General features: G+C 48.1%; 8 protein-coding genes across 8 annotated transcripts; 4 read left to right on the plus strand and 4 right to left on the minus strand.

Moving 5' to 3' along the window:
• Positions 1-1,215: 1,215 nt before the first annotated feature.
• L228DRAFT_251101 (pyridoxal phosphate-dependent enzyme, beta subunit) lies at positions 1,216-2,269 on the minus strand. The gene has a single exon (XM_018333482.1). It carries the CDS (start codon positions 2,234-2,236, stop codon positions 1,289-1,291), a length of 948 nt encoding a protein of 315 aa, XP_018185053.1. The 5' UTR covers positions 2,237-2,269; the 3' UTR covers positions 1,216-1,288.
• Positions 2,270-5,753: 3,484 nt separating this feature from the next.
• Positions 5,754-6,958, minus strand: L228DRAFT_44612 (7-alpha-hydroxysteroid dehydrogenase). The gene is made up of 4 exons (XM_018336605.1): positions 6,767-6,958; positions 6,376-6,670; positions 5,945-6,248; positions 5,754-5,877 (listed from the first exon to the last, which is right to left on the minus strand). Exons 1-4 carry the CDS (start codon positions 6,813-6,815, stop codon positions 5,788-5,790), a joined length of 738 nt encoding a protein of 245 aa, XP_018185054.1. The 5' UTR covers positions 6,816-6,958; the 3' UTR covers positions 5,754-5,787.
• Positions 6,959-7,433: 475 nt separating this feature from the next.
• On the minus strand, positions 7,434-8,390 carry L228DRAFT_251106 (60S ribosomal protein L26). Its single transcript, XM_018333483.1, has 3 exons — positions 8,312-8,390; positions 8,127-8,239; positions 7,434-8,009 (listed from the first exon to the last, which is right to left on the minus strand). The coding sequence occupies exons 1-3, from the start codon at positions 8,328-8,330 to the stop codon at positions 7,731-7,733; spliced, it is 411 nt and encodes a 136-aa protein (XP_018185055.1). The 5' UTR covers positions 8,331-8,390; the 3' UTR covers positions 7,434-7,730.
• A 2,656-nt stretch (positions 8,391-11,046) lies between these two features.
• Positions 11,047-13,758, plus strand: L228DRAFT_44647 (hypothetical protein). The gene has a single exon (XM_018336606.1). It carries the CDS (start codon positions 11,339-11,341, stop codon positions 13,529-13,531), a length of 2,193 nt encoding a protein of 730 aa, XP_018185056.1. The 5' UTR covers positions 11,047-11,338; the 3' UTR covers positions 13,532-13,758.
• A 2,167-nt stretch (positions 13,759-15,925) lies between these two features.
• Positions 15,926-17,838, plus strand: L228DRAFT_251110 (hypothetical protein). Its single transcript, XM_018333484.1, has 5 exons — positions 15,926-16,221; positions 16,279-16,296; positions 16,406-16,652; positions 16,711-17,005; positions 17,100-17,838. Exons 1-5 carry the CDS (start codon positions 16,153-16,155, stop codon positions 17,545-17,547), a joined length of 1,077 nt encoding a protein of 358 aa, XP_018185057.1. The 5' UTR covers positions 15,926-16,152; the 3' UTR covers positions 17,548-17,838.
• Positions 17,839-18,534: 696 nt separating this feature from the next.
• On the minus strand, positions 18,535-18,988 carry L228DRAFT_197330 (HSP20-like chaperone; the record flags this gene model as incomplete). The annotated part of the gene is made up of 2 exons (XM_018329608.1): positions 18,535-18,588; positions 18,659-18,988. Coding segments are annotated over 2 exons (384 nt in total), but the record flags the coding sequence as incomplete, so codon positions are not given.
• A 681-nt stretch (positions 18,989-19,669) lies between these two features.
• Positions 19,670-20,754, plus strand: L228DRAFT_251113 (hypothetical protein). Its single transcript, XM_018333485.1, has 2 exons — positions 19,670-19,775; positions 19,869-20,754. The coding sequence occupies exons 1-2, from the start codon at positions 19,728-19,730 to the stop codon at positions 20,505-20,507; spliced, it is 687 nt and encodes a 228-aa protein (XP_018185059.1). The 5' UTR covers positions 19,670-19,727; the 3' UTR covers positions 20,508-20,754.
• A 656-nt stretch (positions 20,755-21,410) lies between these two features.
• L228DRAFT_241724 (hypothetical protein) lies at positions 21,411-23,420 on the plus strand (the record flags this gene model as incomplete). The annotated part of the gene is made up of 6 exons (XM_018331350.1): positions 21,411-21,617; positions 21,683-21,712; positions 22,730-22,897; positions 22,971-23,011; positions 23,067-23,364; positions 23,418-23,420. 6 exons carry the CDS (start codon positions 21,411-21,413, stop codon positions 23,418-23,420), a joined length of 747 nt encoding a protein of 248 aa, XP_018185060.1.
• Positions 23,421-24,207: the final 787 nt, after the last annotated feature.

Below are 24,207 nucleotides of genomic sequence, written 5' to 3' on the forward strand. Positions count from 1 at the left end.
ACGACTGGAGCGATTGAAGCGGTTTAGCTTCACCAGGGGGGTTTCAACTCTTTTCCACTTCCCTTTTTGCTGCCCAAGCGAAGGACACAAGGTTAGTCAAGGGGTAAATAATAATAATAACAATAATAAATAGTAATAACCAGTGAAAAGGTAAATTTACTGTTGGCCAACAAGATTTGCACTATTGAACTGTACAACACTGTACGATGAATCCTCGACTCATAGCCTACTGGAGTACAGAGTACACAGCATGGCAATGAAAGGAAACGCCCCTGTCTCAGATGCCCTCTATTTGCTCGTCATTACCATGCCTTATTGTTTAATCATGTCCAACATATCGGGCATAACCAACCGGTGACTCCCATATGAAATGAATAAACTCCAGGCCCTAGGCTGCAATATGATGTAGCTGTGCCATAGTCATTTCTGCCCCTTGACTCATCCAAATTATGAAAATAGTGGCGAGGTTAAAAACAAACACTATAACCAAAAATAATAACAAAGAAAAAAAAATATAATTAATCTCAGACCCGACATTCTGGCCAAGGCGAGAGCCAATGGAATGGGTTCATATGGGATGACTGGCCCAGGCCCAGGACGGGACAGTCAACTTGGGTTAGGGCTGGATCCCATAAATTTCCCGAATCAAGGAGTCTCCTCGAGGTCTCCAAATAACGTGCTTCTGTTCATTCTTCAATGGCTAATCGCGCCGTGGCATGTGGGGATCCTCCTTCCTCATCCCTTCACTTGCAGTAAATGTCGGGATAATAGAACGACCCAATAACAGTGTCTGTAGATCATACCATGTACAGATAGTATCGCATGTGAAGTTTCCAATCTCCCGGAACCTGCTCCTGGAATTGAACATTTTCTCCATTCCCACCGGCTCGAAGCGATAGCATCGGACAAGCTGTCCAGCATAAGCGTCCAACAACAACACTCTGCTTCCTTCCTGCAAGTTCGTTTATGCGCCCGTTTCTGGACGATTTCTGGTTGGGCACATAGCCGTGGATCTGCAGGCTCCCTCACACTAAGGTATAACTAAATGTTCCTTGTCCGTTAGCTATTGGCAGGACGATTAGCGAGAATCATGGGAAGAAGAACCGTTGGTGATTGATATTTATGCAAGATTACAATATTACTATTTTGCCTTGTAGTAAAAATGACTTTAGAGTCAAACACTGTAGAATAAGATCAATCTATAGTACTTTTGGACTCCTCCAATGAATAAATATATGTATAAGAAATGAGTATTTTGCTCAAATTTCCGCTTTCCTGGATGCTTACCCTAAGCATTGGTAAACAAATTTCCATTCATATATTTGAGACCAGTATCAGAAGCTACAGTGACAACTGTTCGATCAGGACCCAGCTGCTTGGCTAGTGCAATGGCACCTGTCACGTTAAGTCCAGTCGAGGTGCCAACCAGCAATCCTTCTTCTCTGGCTAGACGTCGACACATGGTACGCCCCTCTTCCTCGGAAACGGCACGCGCTTCATCATAAGAATTTCGATCAAGATGCGGCGGCACAAAGCCCGTGCCGACCCCCTCAACTCCATGCGGTCCGGTACGGCCTTCAGTGATTATCGGCGACGATGCCGGTTCTAGAACGGCGATATGAGTCTGTGGCCACTTGGATTTAAGCACTCGTGAGACTCCCATGGTCATTCCAGCAGTACCAACGGCGCCGCAAAATGCATCGATGCCATGAGGAAACTGCTGGACTAATTCGTGACCAATCTCCTCATACCCAATGAGAGCATCGCGGTTGTTGAATTGGTCGGCCGGATAATAATTGTCGTCTTTAGCTAACTCTTTGGCATGCTGCACCATCGACGGGATGAGGTCCGGGGTTATCTTGCCAGAAGGACTATTGACAAGATCAAGGCTTCCGCCAAAAGCTTCCATCGTGCGTAACTTTTCGAGAGCAAACGCGTTGGAAGATATCGCCAAAAACTGATAACCCTTGACCGCGCAAACAAAAGCAAGCGAGGAACCAGTGCTTCCACCGGTAGCTTCGATGACTGTCATGTTTGGCTTTAAGTCGCCCCGATGTTCAGCCTCTTCGATCATTGACTTGGCCATGCGATCCTTGTAAGAGCCGGTTGGGTTGACAGATTCCATTTTTAGGTAGACCTGGGCGCATCCTTCCGGGACGACATGTTGAAGACGCACAACGGGCGTATTGCCAATAAGCTTCAATGAGGTATCAACTGGTGAAGGCGGAGAAGGCATCGTGAAGCATTTGGAAGTCTATCTGCAATACTTGCCTTTGAAAAAAAAAATTTTTGATTTTCTCCCAAAAAGATTCTAATGAGTCACCCTGAGTTTGATGCGGTGGTGTGCCAGACGATCGCGAAATTACCGAACAACCTTTCCCAGTACCCGTTGGCATGATTTTAAGTAAACATAACTCAAGGTTATAACTATATGTAGTGACAGTGTAACTAAATTACCGGCTCTACAGGGAGATTAACTCTGGAACCCTCGGGAACTATAGACTGAATCGCGCTCTTTACGGGTAAAATTAGAGCGGCTACCTTCTATTCATTCTGAGTAAGTTACTTACAACAGGATAGTCAATTTGAGATGCCCAATGAACAGCCTCAATCACACAACGGGTATCTACGCATCTGAAAACACACTAGAGCTGCGAGTCTGCGACTTTTTTTCTTTGTTGATGCATTTCAGTCGCTGCAATATGCGGCCTGCATTATGCGTTATGCATTATCCCGAAGATCCGGACCCAATGAGATCGAAATCGCTTGCAAGAAAAATAACCCCTGGGATACCTAAATGGTGCCATGCGACTTTGCGTCGGCTGTCCCATGCAATGCATCATCTCAAATGTTTGTCTCTAGTTCTTCTTTCTTTTCCGTCTTCCTTTGCCTTTCTCCAATGGGCAAGGCCGTTATCTAGCTACCCCGCCAAGTCTGCTGGATATTTTCTTCTTCCTCCAAACATTTCCCTCAGATCAATAATAACAAGACACCTCTTCACTACCTACCGTACCTTTGTACCGTCCTGTAATAATCCTGCTCGCCGATACGAGATTCCATATGTCAGTAGCGACTAACGTGGGGCCACAAAAGTACACAAATGGTACCATGATCCGTGCACCAATTAGATTGAGACAGACCGCTCTTACACAAACAATATCAAATCACCACTCGAATGATCCAAACACCGATAGTGTGTGTCTTGGCTCCCATAGCAACACGACTCACCGCAAGATGGAAAAAAAAGAGACAAAACACGATCCAAACACCAATTTAAAGACCTAGTGCATAACCAAAAGAAAGGATCAAGGATCAACGCCGTAAAACCAGTAAGTGAAACCCCAGTTGTGTGCCGATGCTGCGGAAGACGGCCGAAGGAACTTGAGATGCTCCGGTGCTCCACCGCGGGAACCAGTCAATAATCAATCGTTGGAAGAGAGGGAGCTGGTGGAGACAGAACGGCGCAGGGCGTATAGTGTGGAGTATCTGCCGGCGCAGACGACGGCGCCTTGGGAGTCACGCAACCACTTTCCCATCGCATAAATCCTGTTCACCTCGAATAATACCAATAGTATATTAAAAATTGCCTTTTTTTTTTCCCCTTCGCGGCTGATTATTCGGGCCGAGATAGTAGTTACGTGGCTGTAAACATCGCGTGTGTTAGAGCGATAGAGCAAGCCATTCGACATCGGTCACAGATAATTGATTAACTTCCAAGCCATCCATCGTTTCAAGGAGGGCTGTAACGGTACAATACCCGGAGCCAAAGTTGGACCAGCTGCACAGAGTCAGGGGTTCGCACATTAGTACGTGACACGATTTAGGGTTGGGAAGTCGACATCAATTGCGTGTCGGCAATGGCATCACAATCATTATTGGAGGTTGCAGATTGTTGGGGCCGAAGATAAGGTTTTCCCTTTTGTCCTCCAACGTCGACTGGTCCGCGGATGTTTCTTTCAATTGCTTCCGCCCCTGCGCTGAGAGATGTACAATTTGCAGCGCTCCTCGTGGACGATGATACTGGCGCTGCTCTCATCAAGCTTACGTAGTACTTGTAGTGGTCAATTGACGATCTTGGTGTCCGAAAGGGTCCCGCTCTTTTAGACCCGGAGCCATCTTGTACAACGCATTGCACTTCAATGCATCGTCTTATGCAACGCACCGAACCGTCGCAGTATCCGGTCTCTTGTTGCCCGGTCACTATGATCATGGAAGCGCGCAGCGCATTTCTTAGCCCAAACCACCGAGGGGGCGATATCCGGCGGGGTAAACGGATCGCACAAGAGCGTCGCAATTAGGCCAAAGCAAAAAAAAAAAAAGCCCATATGCTTGCTTTATTCTATGACCGCCAATTCTGCAATTTCCCGGCCATTAAATCGGATATCCTTGTATTCAGAACGCGAAGGCAGCATTCAGGTCCTCGTACTGGCTGGTCGGCAAAGTGCCGAATCGTCCAAGATAGATTCCTTGTGTTCAATATCATCATATGCGATAATTGGTGCTTATCATGCACAAATAAGGCGTATGGTAAGATATCATTCTGCTTCTGATACCGCGCCACATTACACAACAGACACCCAGAAGCTGTGCCCTCTGGCGTTGCAAACCTGTGCTGAGATTCCAAGGCGACAAATTGATTGGGCAGTTAAAACGTTTTGTGGCTCAGCGGGATGTCATTGCATGGACATCACGTGAACGACTTAGCCACAGGAACCTAACCTGATCAGGGAAAGTGGGCTTGTGATCAAGAGCTGAAGAGAACGATTCTAGGGCAAGGAAAAAGACTTCACCACAGCTGAATTGCCACTGAATTACGATCAGGAACGGCTGTCGAGTATCTGATTTGTTAACATACAAGCTGAAGGCAGCCATAATTGTATAATTTGACGTTCAGCTCCGTTTTGCCGCAAATCCTATCCCCAGCCAATAAGGTGTACAACTTCACCGAACATCGTCACACCTCTCTACCTTGGGTTCTGTTCCCCTTCACGCTGAGAGCCCAATGTGACTCACTTGATTTGCCCCATGTGTTGGAAAATTTAGATCAATTAGATTGATTGCTTGAAACAATATCACAGTCAATATTTGGCCGCATCGGGTCCTGTATTGGCTGTAAAATGTACGACCCGAAATCGTGCTGCCTATTCCCCGATTTTGACATTTCGGCCCAATGAGCACACTGGATAACTAAGCTACACTTGTGAAGCGCCAGCTGCGGTTAGACATTTCATTTCGAGAAGTGTCATACTAGAATATTCTGCTGTGCTTCGTTACTTGTGTCAGTCATTGACCGCCGTAGTTCGTCAGGTTTTGATGAGTTTATTCTCCCTTGTCTTGGAGCTTGTGACATGTCTCGGGTCAGCTGAGACCAGGAGAATAACTTCCCCGCGTTCTGTTATAGATTCATAGAGGAAGTACTACGGGAAATGAATTCTGGAGAATCACATGTTGATAGATAATAATGAATTGCAAAAATATAATACCCTAGTGATTTAATTTCCTTACGATCTTACCAATTTTCAGTTTCGGTGAGAAAATACAATTTCCGCTCTAAGGAGAATATAATTCACAATAATTATTTTGTCCATGAATAAAATTACCATCATTCATTATTATTGCTAACAAGTAACTATACTCAATCTCATAATCATCGTTACTTTAATTTATTCCCAAAATCGAGAATAAATCCATTAACGTTGCCGATATCAAGGATATCATGAATATTGTCGACCATGGCCCACTTCGAGCACCTCAATCGTACAACGTTGAGCAGCCCGCTCAAAAGGATTACCATTTCTCAACATAAGGACGGATATCAATCTCAAAAGTAAAAGTCGTACGAGGCTGGGTATGAAGGTGCCAGTATGCGTCCGCAATCTAGTAAAATAATGATCAGAAAAGAAAAATTGAAGATGGGGTTGAAAGAGTCAAAAGATGGGCTTACGGCATCTGGACTGATTTTCGCATCAGGTGCATCAAACTTCCACTCTTTGGTGCGGGGAATATCAATCACTCCATCGATGACTGCATGACTGACATGGATGCCCTGAGGACCAAATTCACGGGCTAAAGATTGAGCAAATGCTCGCTGAGCCCACTTGCCCGCGGCAAAGACGGAGAAATTCGCTGAGCCTTTCACAGAAGCAGTAGCTCCGGTAAAGATGAGAGTGGGCGGATACTCTGGATTGGTAGATGCGGTTTTCAGCAGCAGCGGTAGAGTACTCTGAGAGAAATTGAAAGTCCCGCGACTGAGAAAAGTTAGGAATCAATTTGTCATGACCTGTCAAAGACCTGCATCATTGCATGCAATGAGGAACAAAATCTTCCCAGGTCCAGAGAGGCTCGAGACAAATAAAATAAAATTGGATAACCTACCTTGTTGCGGCAACAGCACCATCAAAATCTTCCTGAGTTATCTCCAAGAATGGCTTTCGCACGAAACCTCCACCTACGTTAAAAACTGCAGCCGCGAGATTTGCATTGCCGAATTCCTTGGAGATTTCCTCGAAGGCGTTCCTGATACTCTTGACATCCGTTACGTCTGCGCTGAACCCAACAGCTTTACCGCCAGAGCTGTTTATCTCGTTGACTATTGGCTTATAGTTGTCAGGGTTTCGAGCCAACAGTGCCACGGGGTACTGCTGTGCAAAGCGTCGAGCAACAGAGGCACCTGCATATCAATGTCAAAAACGTGGCTCATAATTAACTATCGTAACTCGGAGACTTTAAATGCGGGGTTCGGATCATATATGGACATGCACCATACCTGTGCCGGGTCCAACCCCAGCAATAATGGCGAAGAGCTTGGAAGCCATAGTTTCTAAAGCACTATTTCGCAATTGAAGGAAATTCGGAGAACTCGATTTTGTTTCAAAATGAAAAACCTTCGACAATCTGCTACGGATTATTTGATGTTTGATGTCTTATATACCAGCGCTGTAAGCCTGTCGCCGGATACAGTAAACAATGACGAGATCTGGTCCCCAAATCACACTAGCCCCCCTTCTACTAGGGATATGTCAGCGATTCGACCTGCTTCGCCAGTAATCAACAGCGAGTCGGTATTTCGGACAAATATTGAACCCGTCTTCATTTCTAATCCATATGACCATACTAGTTTACGTTGGCACATCTGGAGCTGATGCCTTCAGATGGAAGCGATAAACTGGAATTGAAGAATAACCTGATAATCTGCCGGTAAGACAACCGTTATTAACGAAAGATACTGTACCTTGGCTTTGGGCTTCGTGACATCGTAGTTTTAATGATTTTGGGCAATAGAGTTACATGTTTCTGACAATCAAACTCTCCACTTCCTGGGCGTACAACCTAAGGGACAGTCTGCATGCCAGGCCGTTTTTAGATAAACGGTACTGGTCGATCTGCGCAAGTCGTTTACCTCGACAACCACTAGAATCTCCTGAAGGAGGGTTGGCGAGGAGATAAACAAGCGCGTGGGATTGTATCGTAGGGAGGGAAGACGATGAAAAAGAACTGATGCGGAAGGGTTGGCTTCAACCGTAACCACGGAAGATCAGATGCCGAGAGTCAGCAAAGATCGGAATCACGAAATGACATGACATTTTTAAATCGTTGATGCAATGAATTCATTCGATTCGAAAACATGACATCTTTGTTCTAGCAATGTTCCGACAGATCCCAGGTTTCAAAGTATTCCTGCTCTGCTGCTAGAACTAACCGCTTTCCCATCAAACGACCGTTGCACCATTTTATGCCTTAGTAGCCTTAGCCTTGACAGCCTCACGACCCTTTCCGATTCTCTCCAGAATGTTCTCACGGTCCTTGTCAAGCTTGAGCTTGGTGACAACGACCTTGGAGGGGTGGATGCCGAGGGGAACGGACTGGCCGTTGGACTTGTCGCGGGACACCCGCTCGACGTGCACAACGTACTTCAGACGGTAGACAGAAGTGATCTTGCCCTCACGGCCCTTGTTGGAGCCACGGACGATGGTGACCTCGTCGTCCTTGCGGATGGGGATGGAGCGGACCTGTAGTCGTAGTATATCAGCACCTCGAGTGCTCGAGACGTTTCATATGACTGGGAGAACAAGATCGTGGTCTTCTCAAGTGCGGGAAAAAGGAATTCGAATGGAATAATCGCATACATTGTACTTCTCGCGCAGCTCCTTGCTCAAGGGGGCGCTCATAATGGTCCGGCGGACGCTGGAGGGGGCGCCGAAGTGCGCCTTGCGCGACTTCCTCCGCGAGGCGTGAAGGGCTGCAAAAGCAGACATCGTCAGTCAAAAATTCGCTCCTTGATTTTCCTCGAAAACAACTATATCAGACGTACTGGCATTGATCTTCGTCATGGCGGCGGATGGGCGTCGAAGTGGCCGTTCGAATTGTCACAGTTCTTCGAATGGTTGGCGAGAGTCGAAAATTCAAGGACGCGAGGGTTGTGGGTCATGTGATGAGGAGGTTTAGTTTGACGAAAAGCAATAGGGTTAAACGAGTCGGGTAAGAGAGGACGAGAGAGGCACAAGTGAAAAAAATGTGTGGCCGGTGTGAGGGACCTCTAGTGAAGCGTCTTTGGATACTCAAACTCACCGTAGAGATGTCCTGCGCTTTAAGCTTAAACGAGCATCCGTAATTAGTTCTGCGCGTCGCGACCGCAATGTCTATTGCGCACTGAAGCCGGGGAAGCTCACATAATGAATTGAAACTGTTATTGTTCGAAATCTTTCGCCTCCTGATACCTTACATATAGCTATCAATGCTCCGAGAGAGCTTTAGATTTTATTTACTGACTAATGGGCATATTAATTAACTGCTGAGAATGGTTTCGACAAATCTAGATTCTCTATTTTGACTGCTCTTGCGATGCCCGCAGCTGGAAATGGAACGCTCAGCGACTGCGAAACGACACTGAACGATTGATTCTCTGGCTGAACATCCAAAGGATGTCCTCAAACCGCTATGAGGTGCCTACGTCTTATAATGACCTAAGCGGAGAGCAAAGGATTCAGCATGATCAATACTCCCACACCTATGCCCCGAGTTACGGTACGGACTTTTATGACCGACAACAAGTTGCAAACCCTACACCTCTTTGGGATCAGTATCACCAAAAACATGCGCAACGGGACTCAGGTACAAGCTGGCCGGATCAATTTCAATGGTACAATGGTCAACGGTCTGAGCCGCCTGTTCAACAGCTCGCCACAGCTGACGCTGAAGTTCGAAGCTCCGGCGCATTTCAGAATGGTACCAGAGGCCATGGGCGGCCTGAACATGCGCCATCCGCGCTTGGAAACCTCGCATTTGCCTCAGGATCGGATATGAGTTCTTCGACCGGCCAACTGTCGATCCCGACTCCGGTTTCCTTTTCCGTGCCAAATGCTACCGCACCGCAATCCGTTCCTCAATTTTATCACCGAAATGATATTTCTCCTCAGACGGAAGGCGCTTCTCTTGATACCGATAATTTTCGGCGGAGTTGGTCTAAAGGCGCCATGGCCGTCCCTTCATTGTCAACAGCATCTTCCCATCCGCCAGCGCTGGTTCAAACTGCTCCTAGTGCGGCCCAACAAGTTCGACACCCGAATCCTATCAGACCATCAGCTCAACCGTCAATTGCGAGTTATCGAAGCCCAATTTTGGAAAATGCCGGATTTGAATCGAATACTCCAACCTTCCGCGCTGGCAATCACATGTCAGCATATCAAACCGGGAAGCCCCCAGATCCGCTAGCTGCGCAGAAGCAACCCTCAGCAACTGCCTTTGACTCCACTTCTGGGCGAAATATCCCTAGGCCTCAAGCAACTTCAGCCCGAACATCTCAGGACATGAGGCACTTCCGCGCCAGCTCGAGGAACCCAATTAGCGCAGAAGTTTCGATGCAAGGCATGCGTCAACCAGCGAATAATTCGCCTAAGAATCAAGCAGCCCGTGGAAGCTTTACAGGCACAATTCCCCAAACGTCAATGAAGACCGCAGCAGCGCCTTCATTCGTTCAAGCAAGCCATGGAAGTTCTTCGCTCCATAATACGAAATCACCAAAAGCCGCACCTTCGAGACCGGAAAGCCCTGATCGAAACCTCCATTCCGGGTTACAACATCATGCCACATCATCAAATATACCCCCTAATTACAATGTACAACCCTTGAGAACCCCCCGTAATAGTGAAACGAACCGGTCCATACAATCCGCCAGTGTTCATAGTCGGGATTTAGGACCCCAGCTTGCGGGAAAGTCGACGACGACGACGGTAAACGGACCAAAGTCCCTTCAGATGCAGGGTAACAGCTCTTCTGGACCAGCAGCTCCTTATTCCTTGTCTGCTTCGGTTCCAATAATGCGTGCCTCAAATGTCTCTGTGAAACAGCGCCGGAGCTTGGATCACACTCAAAATAATCAATCAATGATGCAAGAGCCTTCGAGGCAGGGGAATGATATTCCTCCAGCCCAACCTTCGACTATATCAGTACCAGAGAATGTCAGCAATATCCAGTCTTCTTCCTCACGTACCCAAAGCTCAACTAGAGAGCCCCTGGTTGAGGCTATTGCTGCTGAGGCTATTGCTACTGGAACAATTCCGCGGGGATCTGGGGACGAGGACATGGAAGCTCACATTAGATTAATGGTGGAAAAGATGCGAGAGTATCAGGCTAGGGACCCGGCAAAATTTTCCCTTGTTTGGGAGCAAATGAAGAAAGTAAGCTATATTCCATTAAAGTGCCCCTTGATTATGTGTTATATTATGCTCTTGTTTCTTTCCCGAGGTATATGGTAAGCTCTTCAAAGACTAGACCTCCCTGGCTCCAATCCCCTCGTAATGGAAGCACAAAAATGCTCTGTCCACGGTCCGTGCCACTCATAGCGTTGTATATTATCTTGGCTGCATACTATTTTATTTGTTTAATCCGACTGTATGGAAAATAAAACTACTCTGACAAGGACATCAACCAGACAACACCACAGAATGATACCTCGAACCGGGATACTCACAGCTCTCGTGCTCAGACACCTTTGTCTCCTCAAATTATCTCCAAGGATCGATCAGGCCCTCGAACCGTATCAGAGGCTAGGAGTCTCTCGAAGGATCGAACAGAAGCTGGACCTGCATTAAATGCACAGGTCCCAGCTCCTCCCACGATATCCCAGAAGAGTTCTGTACCTGAGGAGCGTTCTGCATGGAACTCTGGAGTGCCATCAAAAAATGCGCCATCTGTGTCCTCCTCAGTATCGAAAAGTTCTACACAGACTGGATCTCACTTCCGTGGTCCTGCACTAGATGCCCAACCTGGGAAGCAGGTTGAAAGCACTGCATCCAAGTCTACAGACAACCGATCCAACTCTGTTACTGCGGCGCCTGCCATGCCGTCGGTAATCGGTCCGCCACAGAGCCTTCCACCGCCGACGAATCCCCCTCAAAAGACGCCTGGGACGATCTGGCCTCAGGCCAAGAAGGCCTTACTGGCTGAAGCCGCGGCAAAAGGCCTAATGGCTGCACCAGAGAACAGCGGGAAGCACATTACTCCGAAAGAGATTTGTAGCTTCCTTGACCTCAATCCCAGTTATATTGAGTTGTGCGAGCATTTGGAAGGCAAAGGATTCCATCTTGCAAGGGGCACTTTTGCAAGACTTTTGTTAGCTGCGGCGCCAGACGTTGTTTCATCCTCACCAGGATCTGGTGCGCGGGGTACTGGCCAGATTGCTCCTTCTGTACAGCAAGGCGCAAGACCTCCTTCAACGCCAAATCTAGCAATGCAGCCACAAAAAGTCGCTGCGCAGCAGCAGCTTTCAAAGGAAGCAGGGAATGCACCAATTGTTTTCACCGACGCCGCTTCGCCTGCGGTCCTCAAACGCGGCCGCGGCAGGCCACGAAAAACAGACAGCCCTATGCAAACGCAACCAAGGAGCATGCCGCCACAGTACCCCATTACACGTGCTGATGAATCAGCTGCCGTCAAACGGAGCCGCGGTAGGCCACGAAAATACGCTTCTCCTCCCGTACCGGAGCAAGTAAATCAATCAAAGCAAGAGATGCCGCAAGGCAACGGAGTCCCCCTTCCCACATTTCCTACGGTCGATGAACCTTCTCCACTTGTGAGCGGTTACTTTCAAGCATTGACCCCTCATGAAGGCTCAGATTCACGTCAGCCATCCGTTGCTCAGCTGCTGCAATCTGATGAAAGAGAGACCCAATCGTCAAGGGGTAATGAGCACCTAGAGCAGAATGATCAGTTGAGTAATGCTGAGGAGAGTACGTTGCAAAGTAGTAAAATCCCCGGTGACCAACAAGCGGGACTGTCCACAGGCTCTTTCCAGGGCAACAGTGAGAGAAATGGATTTATTCCTACAGTCGCTCCTGAAAGAAACGTCCCGCCTGTTTTGAAAGATCCGTCGAAAGAAGCAGAGCAGACGAATCGATCTGAACTGTATGCACCTGCTGTCTATATGGACCTGGGTCGGGGTCAGAAGCAGCAGATTGCGGAAGGCTCTACTGAGAAGCAAGAATTCTTGTCCGAATTTACTTCTTCATCTGCTGGCGAGAAGACAACAACGACGCCTTTCATTGCCACTGAAGTGGGTGCATTCAGTAGACCTAAGTTGGCTCCACATTCTGGGACTGCTTCTCAGAAAATGGCTTACCCCGAAACTCGAGATGATGCTCCGTTAAACGGGTCCAAAAACAAGCCTGGAGGAGTCAACTGGATACCCTTTCCATCCAGCAGCAGTACGCAGAGAGTGCTAGTTGGCGGTGGTGCTGCCTCCGGGCCGCCTGTTCGCGAAAGTACAGTGAATAATGTACCTAAGCGAGCCGAGACTCCTCAGCAACGAACCCTGACCGTTAGCCAACCTCTTAACGCGTCCACACGCGCTTTATCTAAAGAGGCATCTGCTAGAAAGCGGACTTTTAATGACATCGTTGACCTTTCTCAAGACATTTCCGACAACGAGGAAGATACAGAATCGTACTATTCTCAAAAACTTCGAAAGTCGGATAATGATCAAGATACAGTTGCAACTAGAGTGTCTGAGGTGAAGATCGGGGAGAGTTCACAGCTGGGCACGCCCGACGCACAGCTAAAAAGTCGTGATCTCACCGCATTCATGAATCCCGCGGAAGTAAATAATCGCTTTCAGCATGCTACAATTGTCACTAAATTCGACAAAAAGGGTGCTCTCAGAAAGTCCGCCTACAATCCAAAAACCATCGCACGTGACGTCCTCCTAGCCTCTGGACGCCATCCTTCTATGCGACCTTTGAACGCCCACTTTGAGATAATCAAAGCAAATTTTACACAAGTTGATAGTTCGTCCGACCTGTCTACTTTCAAATGGGACTTAGTTGACCCGGGGGACCCTATAATTCGGTCAGGAGCTCCAGCAAATCCACCGCAGAGAAGCCAAGACCCTGTGGTTCACGGAAATTCTTCTATGTTGAACACGAAAAAAGGTAGCAGTCGAACAGTTCCCACAAAATCACCGATAGTTTTGCTTGATAGTTCTTCTGAAGCCGAAGGAGGTAAGAGCCCACGTCCATTTAGTGATCGAAGTTACTAACGCCTCTGACAGCAGACAAGACAGCAAGTGCTCGACCTCAGGGAGTTGAGCCACCACGTCAAATGCGGTCCAGTGTGAGTGTGAGCACTCCTATGGGCGGTCACCATGGAGATCCCAGTGACAGTACCGGGACAATTCCCGAACCCACTACATTACCACGTGCTAGGTCGGTCCGTCTCCAGCCTTCTAGTCAGACATCTGGCAACCCACGTCAAGTTCAAGGCCAGATAAAGGCGTCGGTTCTGTCTCCTGAACGAAAGACGCCTGCATCCACTGGAGACTTTTCTATCGTCGTCCCATCGCACTCTCCTCACCGCACTGTAAACATTACAAAGGCACCAACCGCTGAGTCCAACAAAAAAAGAAAGCGACAGAAGCCCAACACGCCCAACACTATGCCCGATCAACCTCGCTTAAAACCATTCAAATGTCAATGGATGGACTGTATTGCAACTTTACACAACATAGACACCCTCCGGCAACATCTTCGGAAAACCCACTGCGAGCGAGCCCTTCACGGAGGAATCCCATGCATGTGGGAAGGATGCGGTCGCTACGTCCCAAGCAAAGATACTGGAAGACTCAAAGGCCGGATGGAACTCCACAATTTTGACTTCCAGACCGAAGCGAAATGGGCAGAGCACGTCGAGGAAGCGCATCTCCATGAGGTATCGTGGCAATACGGTGATGGCCCTGCATCTGGTCGCCGTGGTACGGCTTCAGCTAGCCAGCAGAAGTAATGCAAAGTATATTTGCTGATTTGAACAGACGCCGGGGGCTCAATCGACTATTTGAGCGACGCCACTGGCCGGCAACTCACCCCGCAGGCTTCCTCTTCCGGCGCCAGAGAGGCGGTTGCTGCTGGATTGAGACCTAATAGAGCGTTTCATAAACTACATGGCAATACTACGGTTCGAGAGCGGATGCTGGAAGTGGAGCGTACTTTGGAACGAAAGAAGAGAGAGACTGGACCCGGTGTCGATCGTGGTGGTGCGAGTCTTTTCACACAGGAAAGATGTGTGTGGCCGGCAGATGACGAGGATTTCGCTCGGGAATGTGATACGGATGAAGGCATTGAAAGGGCGACGGTCTGAGTTTTAGAATCAATGGGAGACACCAAGTTCTTCCCTGCAAAATTTCGATGTGGCGTAAGAGAGCTGGTAGCGATACAACTCAGCTCCTATTGCCCATTTACCATTTGGCTTTCTTATTATCTAGTTTCTGCCGGTTTCATTTGAGCATGGGTTCATTCATTGTTGTCAGGCGCATTCTTCGGACTTCTTCATCTTTCCTGCCAGGGCGGAGATGATACCACGTTAGTTACGCATTTCCTTGCCCATCAGCGATCTTCACGTTTTTATTCAAATGCTTTTACCTCTTTGCAAATTGATTCCCCCTGATGAGACTATGCGCTTCAAGTTCATGCTACGCAAGAATCGAAGGCTTGATGGTAAAGAAAATGAATCGGGAATATGAGAAATATACTGAAACTTTGCAAAGCGGCCTTTTCCGGTATCTATATCTACAATGTGCACGTCCAGTAATAAATCATCGATGCGCAGGCAAGTTTCCCTCATAAAATATCCGAGCAACAAGATGTCTGATGATTTATACCATCCAGACTCCATACACCTGAGATTTGGTACCCGGTCGATTCTCCCTGAACGTACGGAAAACCGAAATCGGTTGCCGTCCAGTCGAAAGCCCGTTTAAGTCAGATTAAGTATTGCTTGAGGGTGCCGCAGAAAGCATTTTAGACTGCCCGCTTTCTTTCTTGGTATTGTGAATTTATAGTGATCAACGTCCGGCTGATGTCTTCGCTCGTTGGGAGGAAGGAATGGTATCACTCTTGCGCTCCGTCGAAAGTGTATCATCCTTGGCATTAACTTCAAGGAAGTGGTAGAGCACAATGAGCAGCATAGCCGCCGAGCCCAAGAAGATGGCTAGAGAGTACAAATCCGCGTCTGAAATCATCGCGTCTGCGGTATTTGAATTGAGCAACGGGCTATCGAAGTTGAAAGACGATCAGGAAGCAACAACGTGTCTCTGCTATGGTCCCAGTAAGTACGATAGATATTGAATTCCGTCGAGCAATAAACTGACCGCAATGAGACAATCCAAATTTACGTTATATAAGCTCCACTGCCTGCGAATGTGGAAGTGCTCGAAAGTCCCAGTCGTCGAAGATGTTTACTATGGAGGTGTCCACGCAACGCCCCGAGCTATTCGCCCTGAGGCCAGCTCACCTGGAGCAGTCCGGCCACTGTCAACAAGGGTTCTCGTCCGGGGGACGTCATGGCCCTAAGGCGCCGAAAAGCTTAGTCATCGATAAAGAATCAACATATGACGAGGGTACGAAATACATCACAGCCCGATGGAAATTCCCCCACGAAACTTTACTTTGATACTTCCCCACTAGAGCATTTTAACTCAGCACGACTTCACGTTTCACCTCTTTTGCATCGTACCCTCTTTCTTTTACTCTCAGGGGGATTTATCTATAGAACATTTACGATTACTATCTCCAGACGCGCTTTTGGAAAGCAGTCTTGTTGACGCCTACTGCAACTTTTTTTTCACAAAGAATCTGTAAAACGAGTCTCTAGCAAAGCAGCGCCATAATGCCGCCCAAGAAGGACCAGAAAGGCAAGGGCCCGCAGCCCAAGCCTCAGAAGGTCGCGGTTGATAAGGTGAGTAAAACTTGAATTGTGAAATACTTTGTGGAGATTTGCTAACATTTTTTTTAGACCTTTGGTCTCAAAAACGTAAGTATATTCTGCAATGTCGCTCTTATTGCCCGTCAGCGCCATGCGATCCGGCCAATCGAGCTCGGCTTGATTTATCCTAACCGCACGATGCTAACCCGCTTCACAGAAAGGAGGAAAGAAAACCCAGAACATGATCAAGCAAATTGAATCCCAGAAGAGCACTCCTCAATCTGCTTTGGACAGGAAGAAGGCGGCTGAGAAGGAGCAAAGAGATAGAGAGAAGATGGAAGCGGAAAAGGCCAGAAAGGAAGCCGCAGAGCTCTTCAAACCAGTTCAGGTGCAGAAAGTCCCCTTTGGTGTGGACCCGAAGACCGTGCTTTGCCAGTTCTACAAGAAGGGTGGCTGTGAAAAAGGTAGAAACAGCCCGATCATTTTGACCAGTAAGGAATCAGCTGGCTGATCCGGATACAGGCAAGAAATGTAAATTCTCGCACGATCTCGCCGTTGAGCGTAAGGGAGAGAAGAAGAACTTGTACACAGATACCCGGGAGGAAGAGCAAGAGGAGAAGAAGAAGGACACCATGGATGACTGGGACGAGGAAAAGCTACGAAAGGTCGTTATGTCCAAGCACGGCAATCCGAAGACGACTACCGACAAGGTCTGCAAATACTTTATCGAAGCCGTCGAGAACCAGAAATACGGATGGTTCTGGCAATGTCCTAACGGAGGTGACAAGTGCATGTATAAGCACTCTCTTCCACCTGGGTAAGTGGAGCTCAGAAATGCGCACAATTCGATGAGAGATCGTGTGCATGCCATAACGAATATCTTTTGGACCTGCTCTCTAACGAGTTTACAGATTCGTACTCAAGACTAAGGAGCAGCGTGCTGCTGAGAAGGCTTTGATGGACAAGTCTCCCCTCAACACCTTTACCATCGAAGAGTTCCTGGAGTCTGAGCGATACAAGCTTACTGGAACGCTTACGCCCGTCACTCCCGAGTCTTTCGCTAAATGGAAGAAGGACCGGCTCGACAAGAAGGCTGCCGAAGCCGAGGCACACAAGGCCAAGGATGCGACTGGTAGAGCCATGTTTGAACAAGGTGGCTGGGAAGGCAGTGAAAGCGAGGAATCTTCTGATGAGGATGAGGATGAGACCGATGGCTGGAACCTCGAGGCTCTCCGAAAGGAGACTGAGGCGTTGCGGGCGCAGAGGGAGCGCGAAAGGCTTGGTTTGCCCGCCGAGAGTGAGATACCCACCGAGGGTGATGCTGGTGAGGATGCTCAGGAGGAATCTTCCAGTCAATGAGAAAAGTATTACCGATCCTTTTCTCTGTGATGAGGAGATGTTGTTATCTTTTTCTAGATTTATCTGGTGTTCAGAGTCATCGATTCAGCGTCGTTGTGATTGGGGATGGCCTTCGCAGTCAAAACAAAAATTGCTGCGCAGGGACAGGGCTGTCATTTTGTCATTTTCTTGGCGTATTGTTGATAGTCTCCATATGATGTCATATTTCGAATTTCGTTGATCGAGATATGCGCAGTATCATCTTTCGGTCACGACAAAAACTTCATTCGCATAGTTGCAAAATAGCATAGTTTGCAGAATTTTTACTTGCAAACATTTCAATTAACATTTGAGTGATTTAAAATCTACTACCCCAGTCGATAAGCTGGATGGTAAAACGATAGGGTTAACAAAACAATTAGAACTCAGGGGGTACTAATTTTGTGTCGTGAGATATCTCGTAATCGCAAAGATTTACCTCAAAACTCCCGACCTAGATGCCAAACGCTTGCATATGTGCCACTTTCCACATCGCACAATGGCGCATGGCTATACGTGTCTTCATGACAGCGAGACGAGGGGGGTCTCCAAGGGAGAAAGCAAATAGTAAAGAAATATATGAGGCGGCACAAGATGTTTACGAGAGCTCCTCAATCTTCGGTGCCGTCTTGGTTGCGGATGAGCCAGTTTCGCCAGTTGCAGCGGCACCAACTTCCTCAACCTCTTCACCAGTCTCCTTCTTCTCAACTCCTCCCTCGTCCTCAAGCTCGGGCATGTCATCGTCGCTCTGTATTCAATTGTTAGTCTGGAACACCGTCATGGAATGTATTCAATGAGTTAACTTACGTCACCTTCCTCGCCGCCGAGGCCGCCGAGGCCTTCCATGCCGCCAAGACCTTCCATGCCGCCGAGGCCGCCGAGGCCGCCCATACCACCAGCGCCGGCACCCAGCTTGGAGAAATCGATACCGCCGAAGCCGCCGTCACCGCCAGCACCGCCAGCACCGAAGCCGCCGGCAAGATCCTCCTCGGGAACAGCGTCCTGCTCGTCCTCATCCACCCACTAATAGCGAACGGAATGTCAGTAACCCCGAGTCTTCAAGACATACATGTAAGATAGTTGAAAGGCATACCTTGTCAAAGTCGGTCTTGAGGAAGTGAAGCTTTCGTGCTTCCTTCAGCAAGCGGGGCCAGTACTCAGACTTGAGCTCCTTCTTCCGCAGGATAACCTCGACATTCTTGCCAGTGTGGTGGACCTTGCTGTTCTCGACATCGATCTCTCCGTAGAACTCGAGATCAACGTGGTAGTCAACCTTCTTGGTGTCAGAGTGACCGGTGAACGATAAGCTCGTGGGCTTGAGATCAAGCTTCAGAGAGCCGCTGGGAACATCGGTGGCAGAAATTGTGAGGTAGATGAAGTTCTTCTCGGCGTCGGTAGCAGACGAGCGCTGAGCCCAGAGGACTACGCAAGAGAACAGGTGTTAGTCATTGTCAACTCTACAATTCGTGTGATGTGCAGTGGGTTCAATTTCGAAGATACGGTGGAGGCAAGCAAAATCAATGACAAAAACAAATACATAGGTGACATACCTTCGGGAGTAAGCACGGAGGGAGCCATTTTGATTTGATTTGTATGAAAAAATTGAGCAAGACGCTAAGTAGCAAAGATGTAATCAAAGTCCGAAAGCGATGGAGAGGTTGGTAGAAGAAGGAGGAAGAAAAGTAGTCTGAGAGTGGAACTGCGAGAAGAGTTGACGATGGTGAGGTTACGAGTCGTTCGCGCTGGGAAGTTTAAGCGGTGCGGGACAAGGCCAGGCGCCTGTTGATGGAAGCCCCGCGAAAGACATCGAACGGGTCCCCTTCAACCTCGAGCGCCAATATGCAACCGTGAAGACATTGATGAGGAATAAACGTAAATTGTAAATTCATTTAATTCTACTGATTGATTCTGTACGTGAGCCTTGTCTACCATAATCCTATAGAATGGTCTATCGCTATTTCCTGGGGGAGGTGAGAGCTTCCCACTGTGCTTCCCCCCAAACAAGTGGAACGTCATCGCGGCCAGTTTAAGCTCCCAACCGCGAGTTATCATCACTTCGACGTCCAGGCAGCTCCGCAACGCCTGAGCGGATGTGCTTCTCGACTCATCTAAAAGGTCTCGATACAATATTATATGAGTTTTAAAGCAATAATTAAATCGCTATGGAGTCCATCAAGGCCATCTTCTGGAAGCCAGATCCCACGACTCAAGTGCGTACTCTTGCTGTGGACTTTTTCAACCTGAGTGCATCTGTAGATGTCACAGTGCTCTGATTTGTTGTTAACAAGGTGATACTTATCTAGATGAGAAAATGTAACAACTTGATTCGCGCCAACACTCGAAAACTTGATCGTGACATTGCCAATCTCCGCCAAGTCGAGGCCAAAACCAAAAACCTCATTCTTCAAGCGTCACGGCGGGCTCAGCGCAATCCTTCCCAAGCCAAACAGGCGGCAAATGAGACACGGACATTTGCAAGAGAACTTGTTCGGGTGCGAAAGCAAAACAATAGATTGGCAACAAGTCGGGCGCAATTGCAGAGTGTGCAGATGCAGGTCAATGAGGCTTTTTCCGTGCGTAAGATTGAGGGTAGTATCAAGGCCTCAACGGGCATCATGAAGGATGTCAATAGTCTAGTGCGATTGCCGGAGCTTACAGGGACAATGAGGGAACTCAGTCAAGAGTTGATGAAGGCTGGCATCATTGAAGAGATGGTAGGCGACACGCTACCTGATGACGAACTCCTCGAGGGCGAGGATGAGGAGGCCGAGACCGAGGTTGATAAAGTACTTGGAGAGATACTACAGGGCAGACTGGGCAAGGCTGAACCTCGTAAGGAAGAGGAGAGACCGGCTCCAGAAGTGCCAGAAGAGGAGGAGGAGGAAGACCAGGAAGCCATGTTGGACCAAATGAGGGGCCGCCTTGAGGCATTGAAGAGCTAATGTATTTCGTACATGCTCTTACATTACATTAAGATACCTCGCTGCAAGGAAGTTTTCTGTGCCATGTGGAGAAGGGAGAGAAGTTTTGCATCATCTTTTATGATACTTTTACAGGATTATGGCGTTGGAGTAGGGTGTATACCAGTACTTAGACTTTGAGCACAGTAATTTATCATAGCATGATCTTGTCATTCAACGGGTTTGATTTTCCAGCAACATGATGCATGCTTGCTCACACAATCTGACATGATCGTAGATATCTTTTCCGGTTCATTATTTAGTTGCTGTTATATTCAGAGCAAAGCTGGAGGGGTGAATGATACCAGATCTGGACTAGCGTGGAAACCTCCATGGGGCAGGTGGGCGTTGACTTTTGACTCCCTGACATCGTCCTCTCGTCTGCCGCCTTCACTTTCCATCTCCTCGTTGGTCCGATCTCAACATTTAAGTCGCGTCGGCCAAGCTTCACTGCTCTCCATTCATCTGCTCTACCTCTCCAATTCATCAGAAGCTCTGCTTCATTTGCCATCCATCTCTATAGGGATTTCTGTCGCACTTTGCAAAGCGGTGTCTATTGTCACCGCGATCGCGTCGCTCGTTGCTTCAGCCTCAGTCGGTGCCTAAACAACCAGCCAACCGCGATCTTCAAAAACTCGACATTGCCATCCATCCATATCTCATTTAAAGTGCCATTTGGCATTTTCTTTTAACCGCTTCTTTCACTCGCTGAGCTGGAAGTGGAACTGTTTGACTTCTGCGTACCTTTGCGTCACGACTGTTGCTCATTTACCCGCTCGCATTCTCCTTCGTCAACTCTAGTCGTCTCAAACCAGGAGGCTATCGATTCGCCATCTCGATTAACTCTTTCCAAAACCTCTATTTTCCAGACTTTACTTAATCAAAATGTCGGACAAGCTTAGCAAGTCGCTCGACGAGATTGCCAAGGAGCACCGTGTTGGCCGCGGTCGGGGTCGCAAGAATACTAAGCCTAAGGCTCCTGCTGGCGGTATTACCAAGAAGACAAAACAGGCAAAGGCTCCTGCTCCTGCTGCAGCGCCTGCTGTCCTTACTCCCGCTTCCGGGGAGAGCAAGATTGAGGTCAGCCAGCTGGTAAGTACCACTTCATACCTATGTAGCTTTTGTCTCCTCTCTGTGATTTCTGACGTTTTCTCTAGCCCAAGGATGTCACCGAAGATCAAATTAAGGTATGTTGATCGATAGGCCACTTGGCCTTGGATTTTCATCGCCACTCTACTTTTCTGAACGCGCTCGGACCCCACGAATTTCGTCGATGAGCTTGCGAGAATCTTTATCTCCCTTGTTTGTGATGGGCTAGCCTCCTCGCGATAGCGCTTGCTCGCTTTCTAAAGGGAAGCTTGATGCAGAGAACGCAGCGAGTCGAGAAAAAGCTGCCCACGTCTTGCGAAGCCAAATCGTGCAATAAGAGTCGCCTGGCAAGCGCACCATGCCGATATTGGAGCAGACGACACGAGGATTACTCCGAGGAGATCCTCAAACATCACTTTCTGCGATGATACCCCGTTTAAGTGCATCTTTACTTGGTCGAGTAAATCTGCTTTACATTTTGAGCCCCGAGCATCAGCGAGCAAGCAGTGCATGAGCAGTGCAGAATTCTATGGATGAGGTCTCGTGAGGTCTCAAACTCCCAATCATGGGAATTCGTCCTTGGACGCAGCTTCGACGGTGATTCGTCCAAGAAGCTGTTATTTGGTTTCCTGGTCGGAACCGTGGATTCGGACGGGAATTTTCCGATCAGCAAGAACAACACACCTGGAAACATATGGCATAAGCATCTTGTACAGCGATCCACCGCGGGCCTTTGATTCAAATGGAACACTCTTGTTGTGGTTTGACCGTCATTTCCCATCAGGTAATGGACTGCTTGGAATGGTTACTTAGGAGTGTTCTGATGGGGACGAATGCTATCTCTGAGGCAAGACCCTTGGACTTGGTCGATCCGACTGGACAGGATTTGAGTCCTTTGGATCTTTTTTACACAATACTAACGTGCTGCCTGCTCGCTGATGCTGCTTCCTAACATGGGCTCAAAGTATAATTTCAACGAGGGATTCCATTAAGCTATTTCGTGTTTCCGGGATCGATAATATTCTTGCTTCCTTGGACGACTTCTCGAGTTTATTGAGCCTTTTTCACCTCTCAGCAGATATTGGACTAACGCGCGCCCCTCTTCGTTAAATTAGGAATACTTCGAGAAGACTATTGGTCCGGTCAAGAAGCGACCCATCATCAGCTATGGTCCAAATGGTATCAGCCGTGGTATCGCATCCATCACATTCAGCAACCCACGCCACGCAAACACTGCTTTTGAGCGCCTAAACGGAATGCTCGTCGATGGAAAGCCCATGAAGGTTTGTGTCAAATTGCAATTTCCGCCACTGGATCGAGCTAATAGACGTTTAGATAAGCATTATTGTCTCCCAGGCGCAAGCGCAAGCGGCCAAGTCCTTGAGCGACCGTGTAGCGTAAGTCTCTAAAAACCAATTGCCACTTTCTTTGCACTTGCTCATTCGTTTGTAGTCAGCCTAAGAACCAGCCTAAGGCTGCTGCTGCGGCTCCGAAGCAAGCTGCTGCTGGCGCTTCCGCGGCTCCCAAGGCTACCCGTGGCCGTGGCCGTGGCCGCCGAGGCCGTAACACCACTCGCCCCAAGCGCAAGACCGCCGAAGAGCTTGACGCCGAAATGGTTGACTATTTCGGCAATGAAAACACTAATGGCGCCGCTGCTGGCACTGAAGCTGCTCCTGTTACCAACGGTGCTGCTCCAGCTCCAGCTCCCGCTGCTGCTGGTGGAGACACTGGAATGGAAGACGAGATCATGGTATGATATATCTTCATCCGTTTCCTAGCCCTACAATGCTAACTAATCTGCAGTAAATGGTCTCATATTTCCAAATTCCTCCAACGTGCGCACCCTTCTTACAGCGAGAGTCGGAATAAGCCATCCGCATTCGACTTCTCGCTCTTTGCTCTACTGTCCCAGAGACAGAAATGTGCATTTTGTATTATTAGTCTATTAAGAACTTGAGATTGCTGGTCTGAGACGTCTTCCTTTTGTTGAATTTTATTTTATTTTTCCTTTTGTTAATCGTCTCGAATGTTGGGACTTGGGACGGTAAAGGTCGGAAATGAAGATTGCGAAATACAGAAATCACTACATGAGAGATTGCGAAGAATTCAAACAATGCAATTTGCTAAATATATGACTGCGCACTGCTGCAGAGGGATGAACAATATCTGTCGGAGTATATGCTCCTTTTCCTTACCTGACTGTGATCGGTTGTCCCTTAGTCTCTGTAGACAGGAAATAATCTGCACAACACTATTGGGTCCAATTTATACGATATGTTATTCTGACATGTCGCGTAGCTTATGCCGTTTACTTCCCAGCGACTACACCGATCCGAGTTATCGACATATCCAAGTCACTGAGCAGTACATTTTCCTTGGTAACACAGGACTCTGCCTTGCTTCTATGTACACAATGCCAGCCAATCATCCCGGCGCGTCTGCACAGCCTGATTGAACGCCTTTGCATCAGCCTTGTCAAATTATACAGGTCTGGCTGCCCAACCAACATGCTCAGCTCAGCTCGCCGGCCTATATGAATCGTCTCACTTGTTCATGCTCATATTGCTGTATCTTCGTTGCTCATCTCTGTTTC

This window comes from Xylona heveae (genome assembly GCF_001619985.1).
Source record: "Xylona heveae TC161 unplaced genomic scaffold L228scaffold_13, whole genome shotgun sequence".
NCBI lineage: Eukaryota > Fungi > Ascomycota > Xylonomycetes > Xylonales > Xylonaceae > Xylona > Xylona heveae.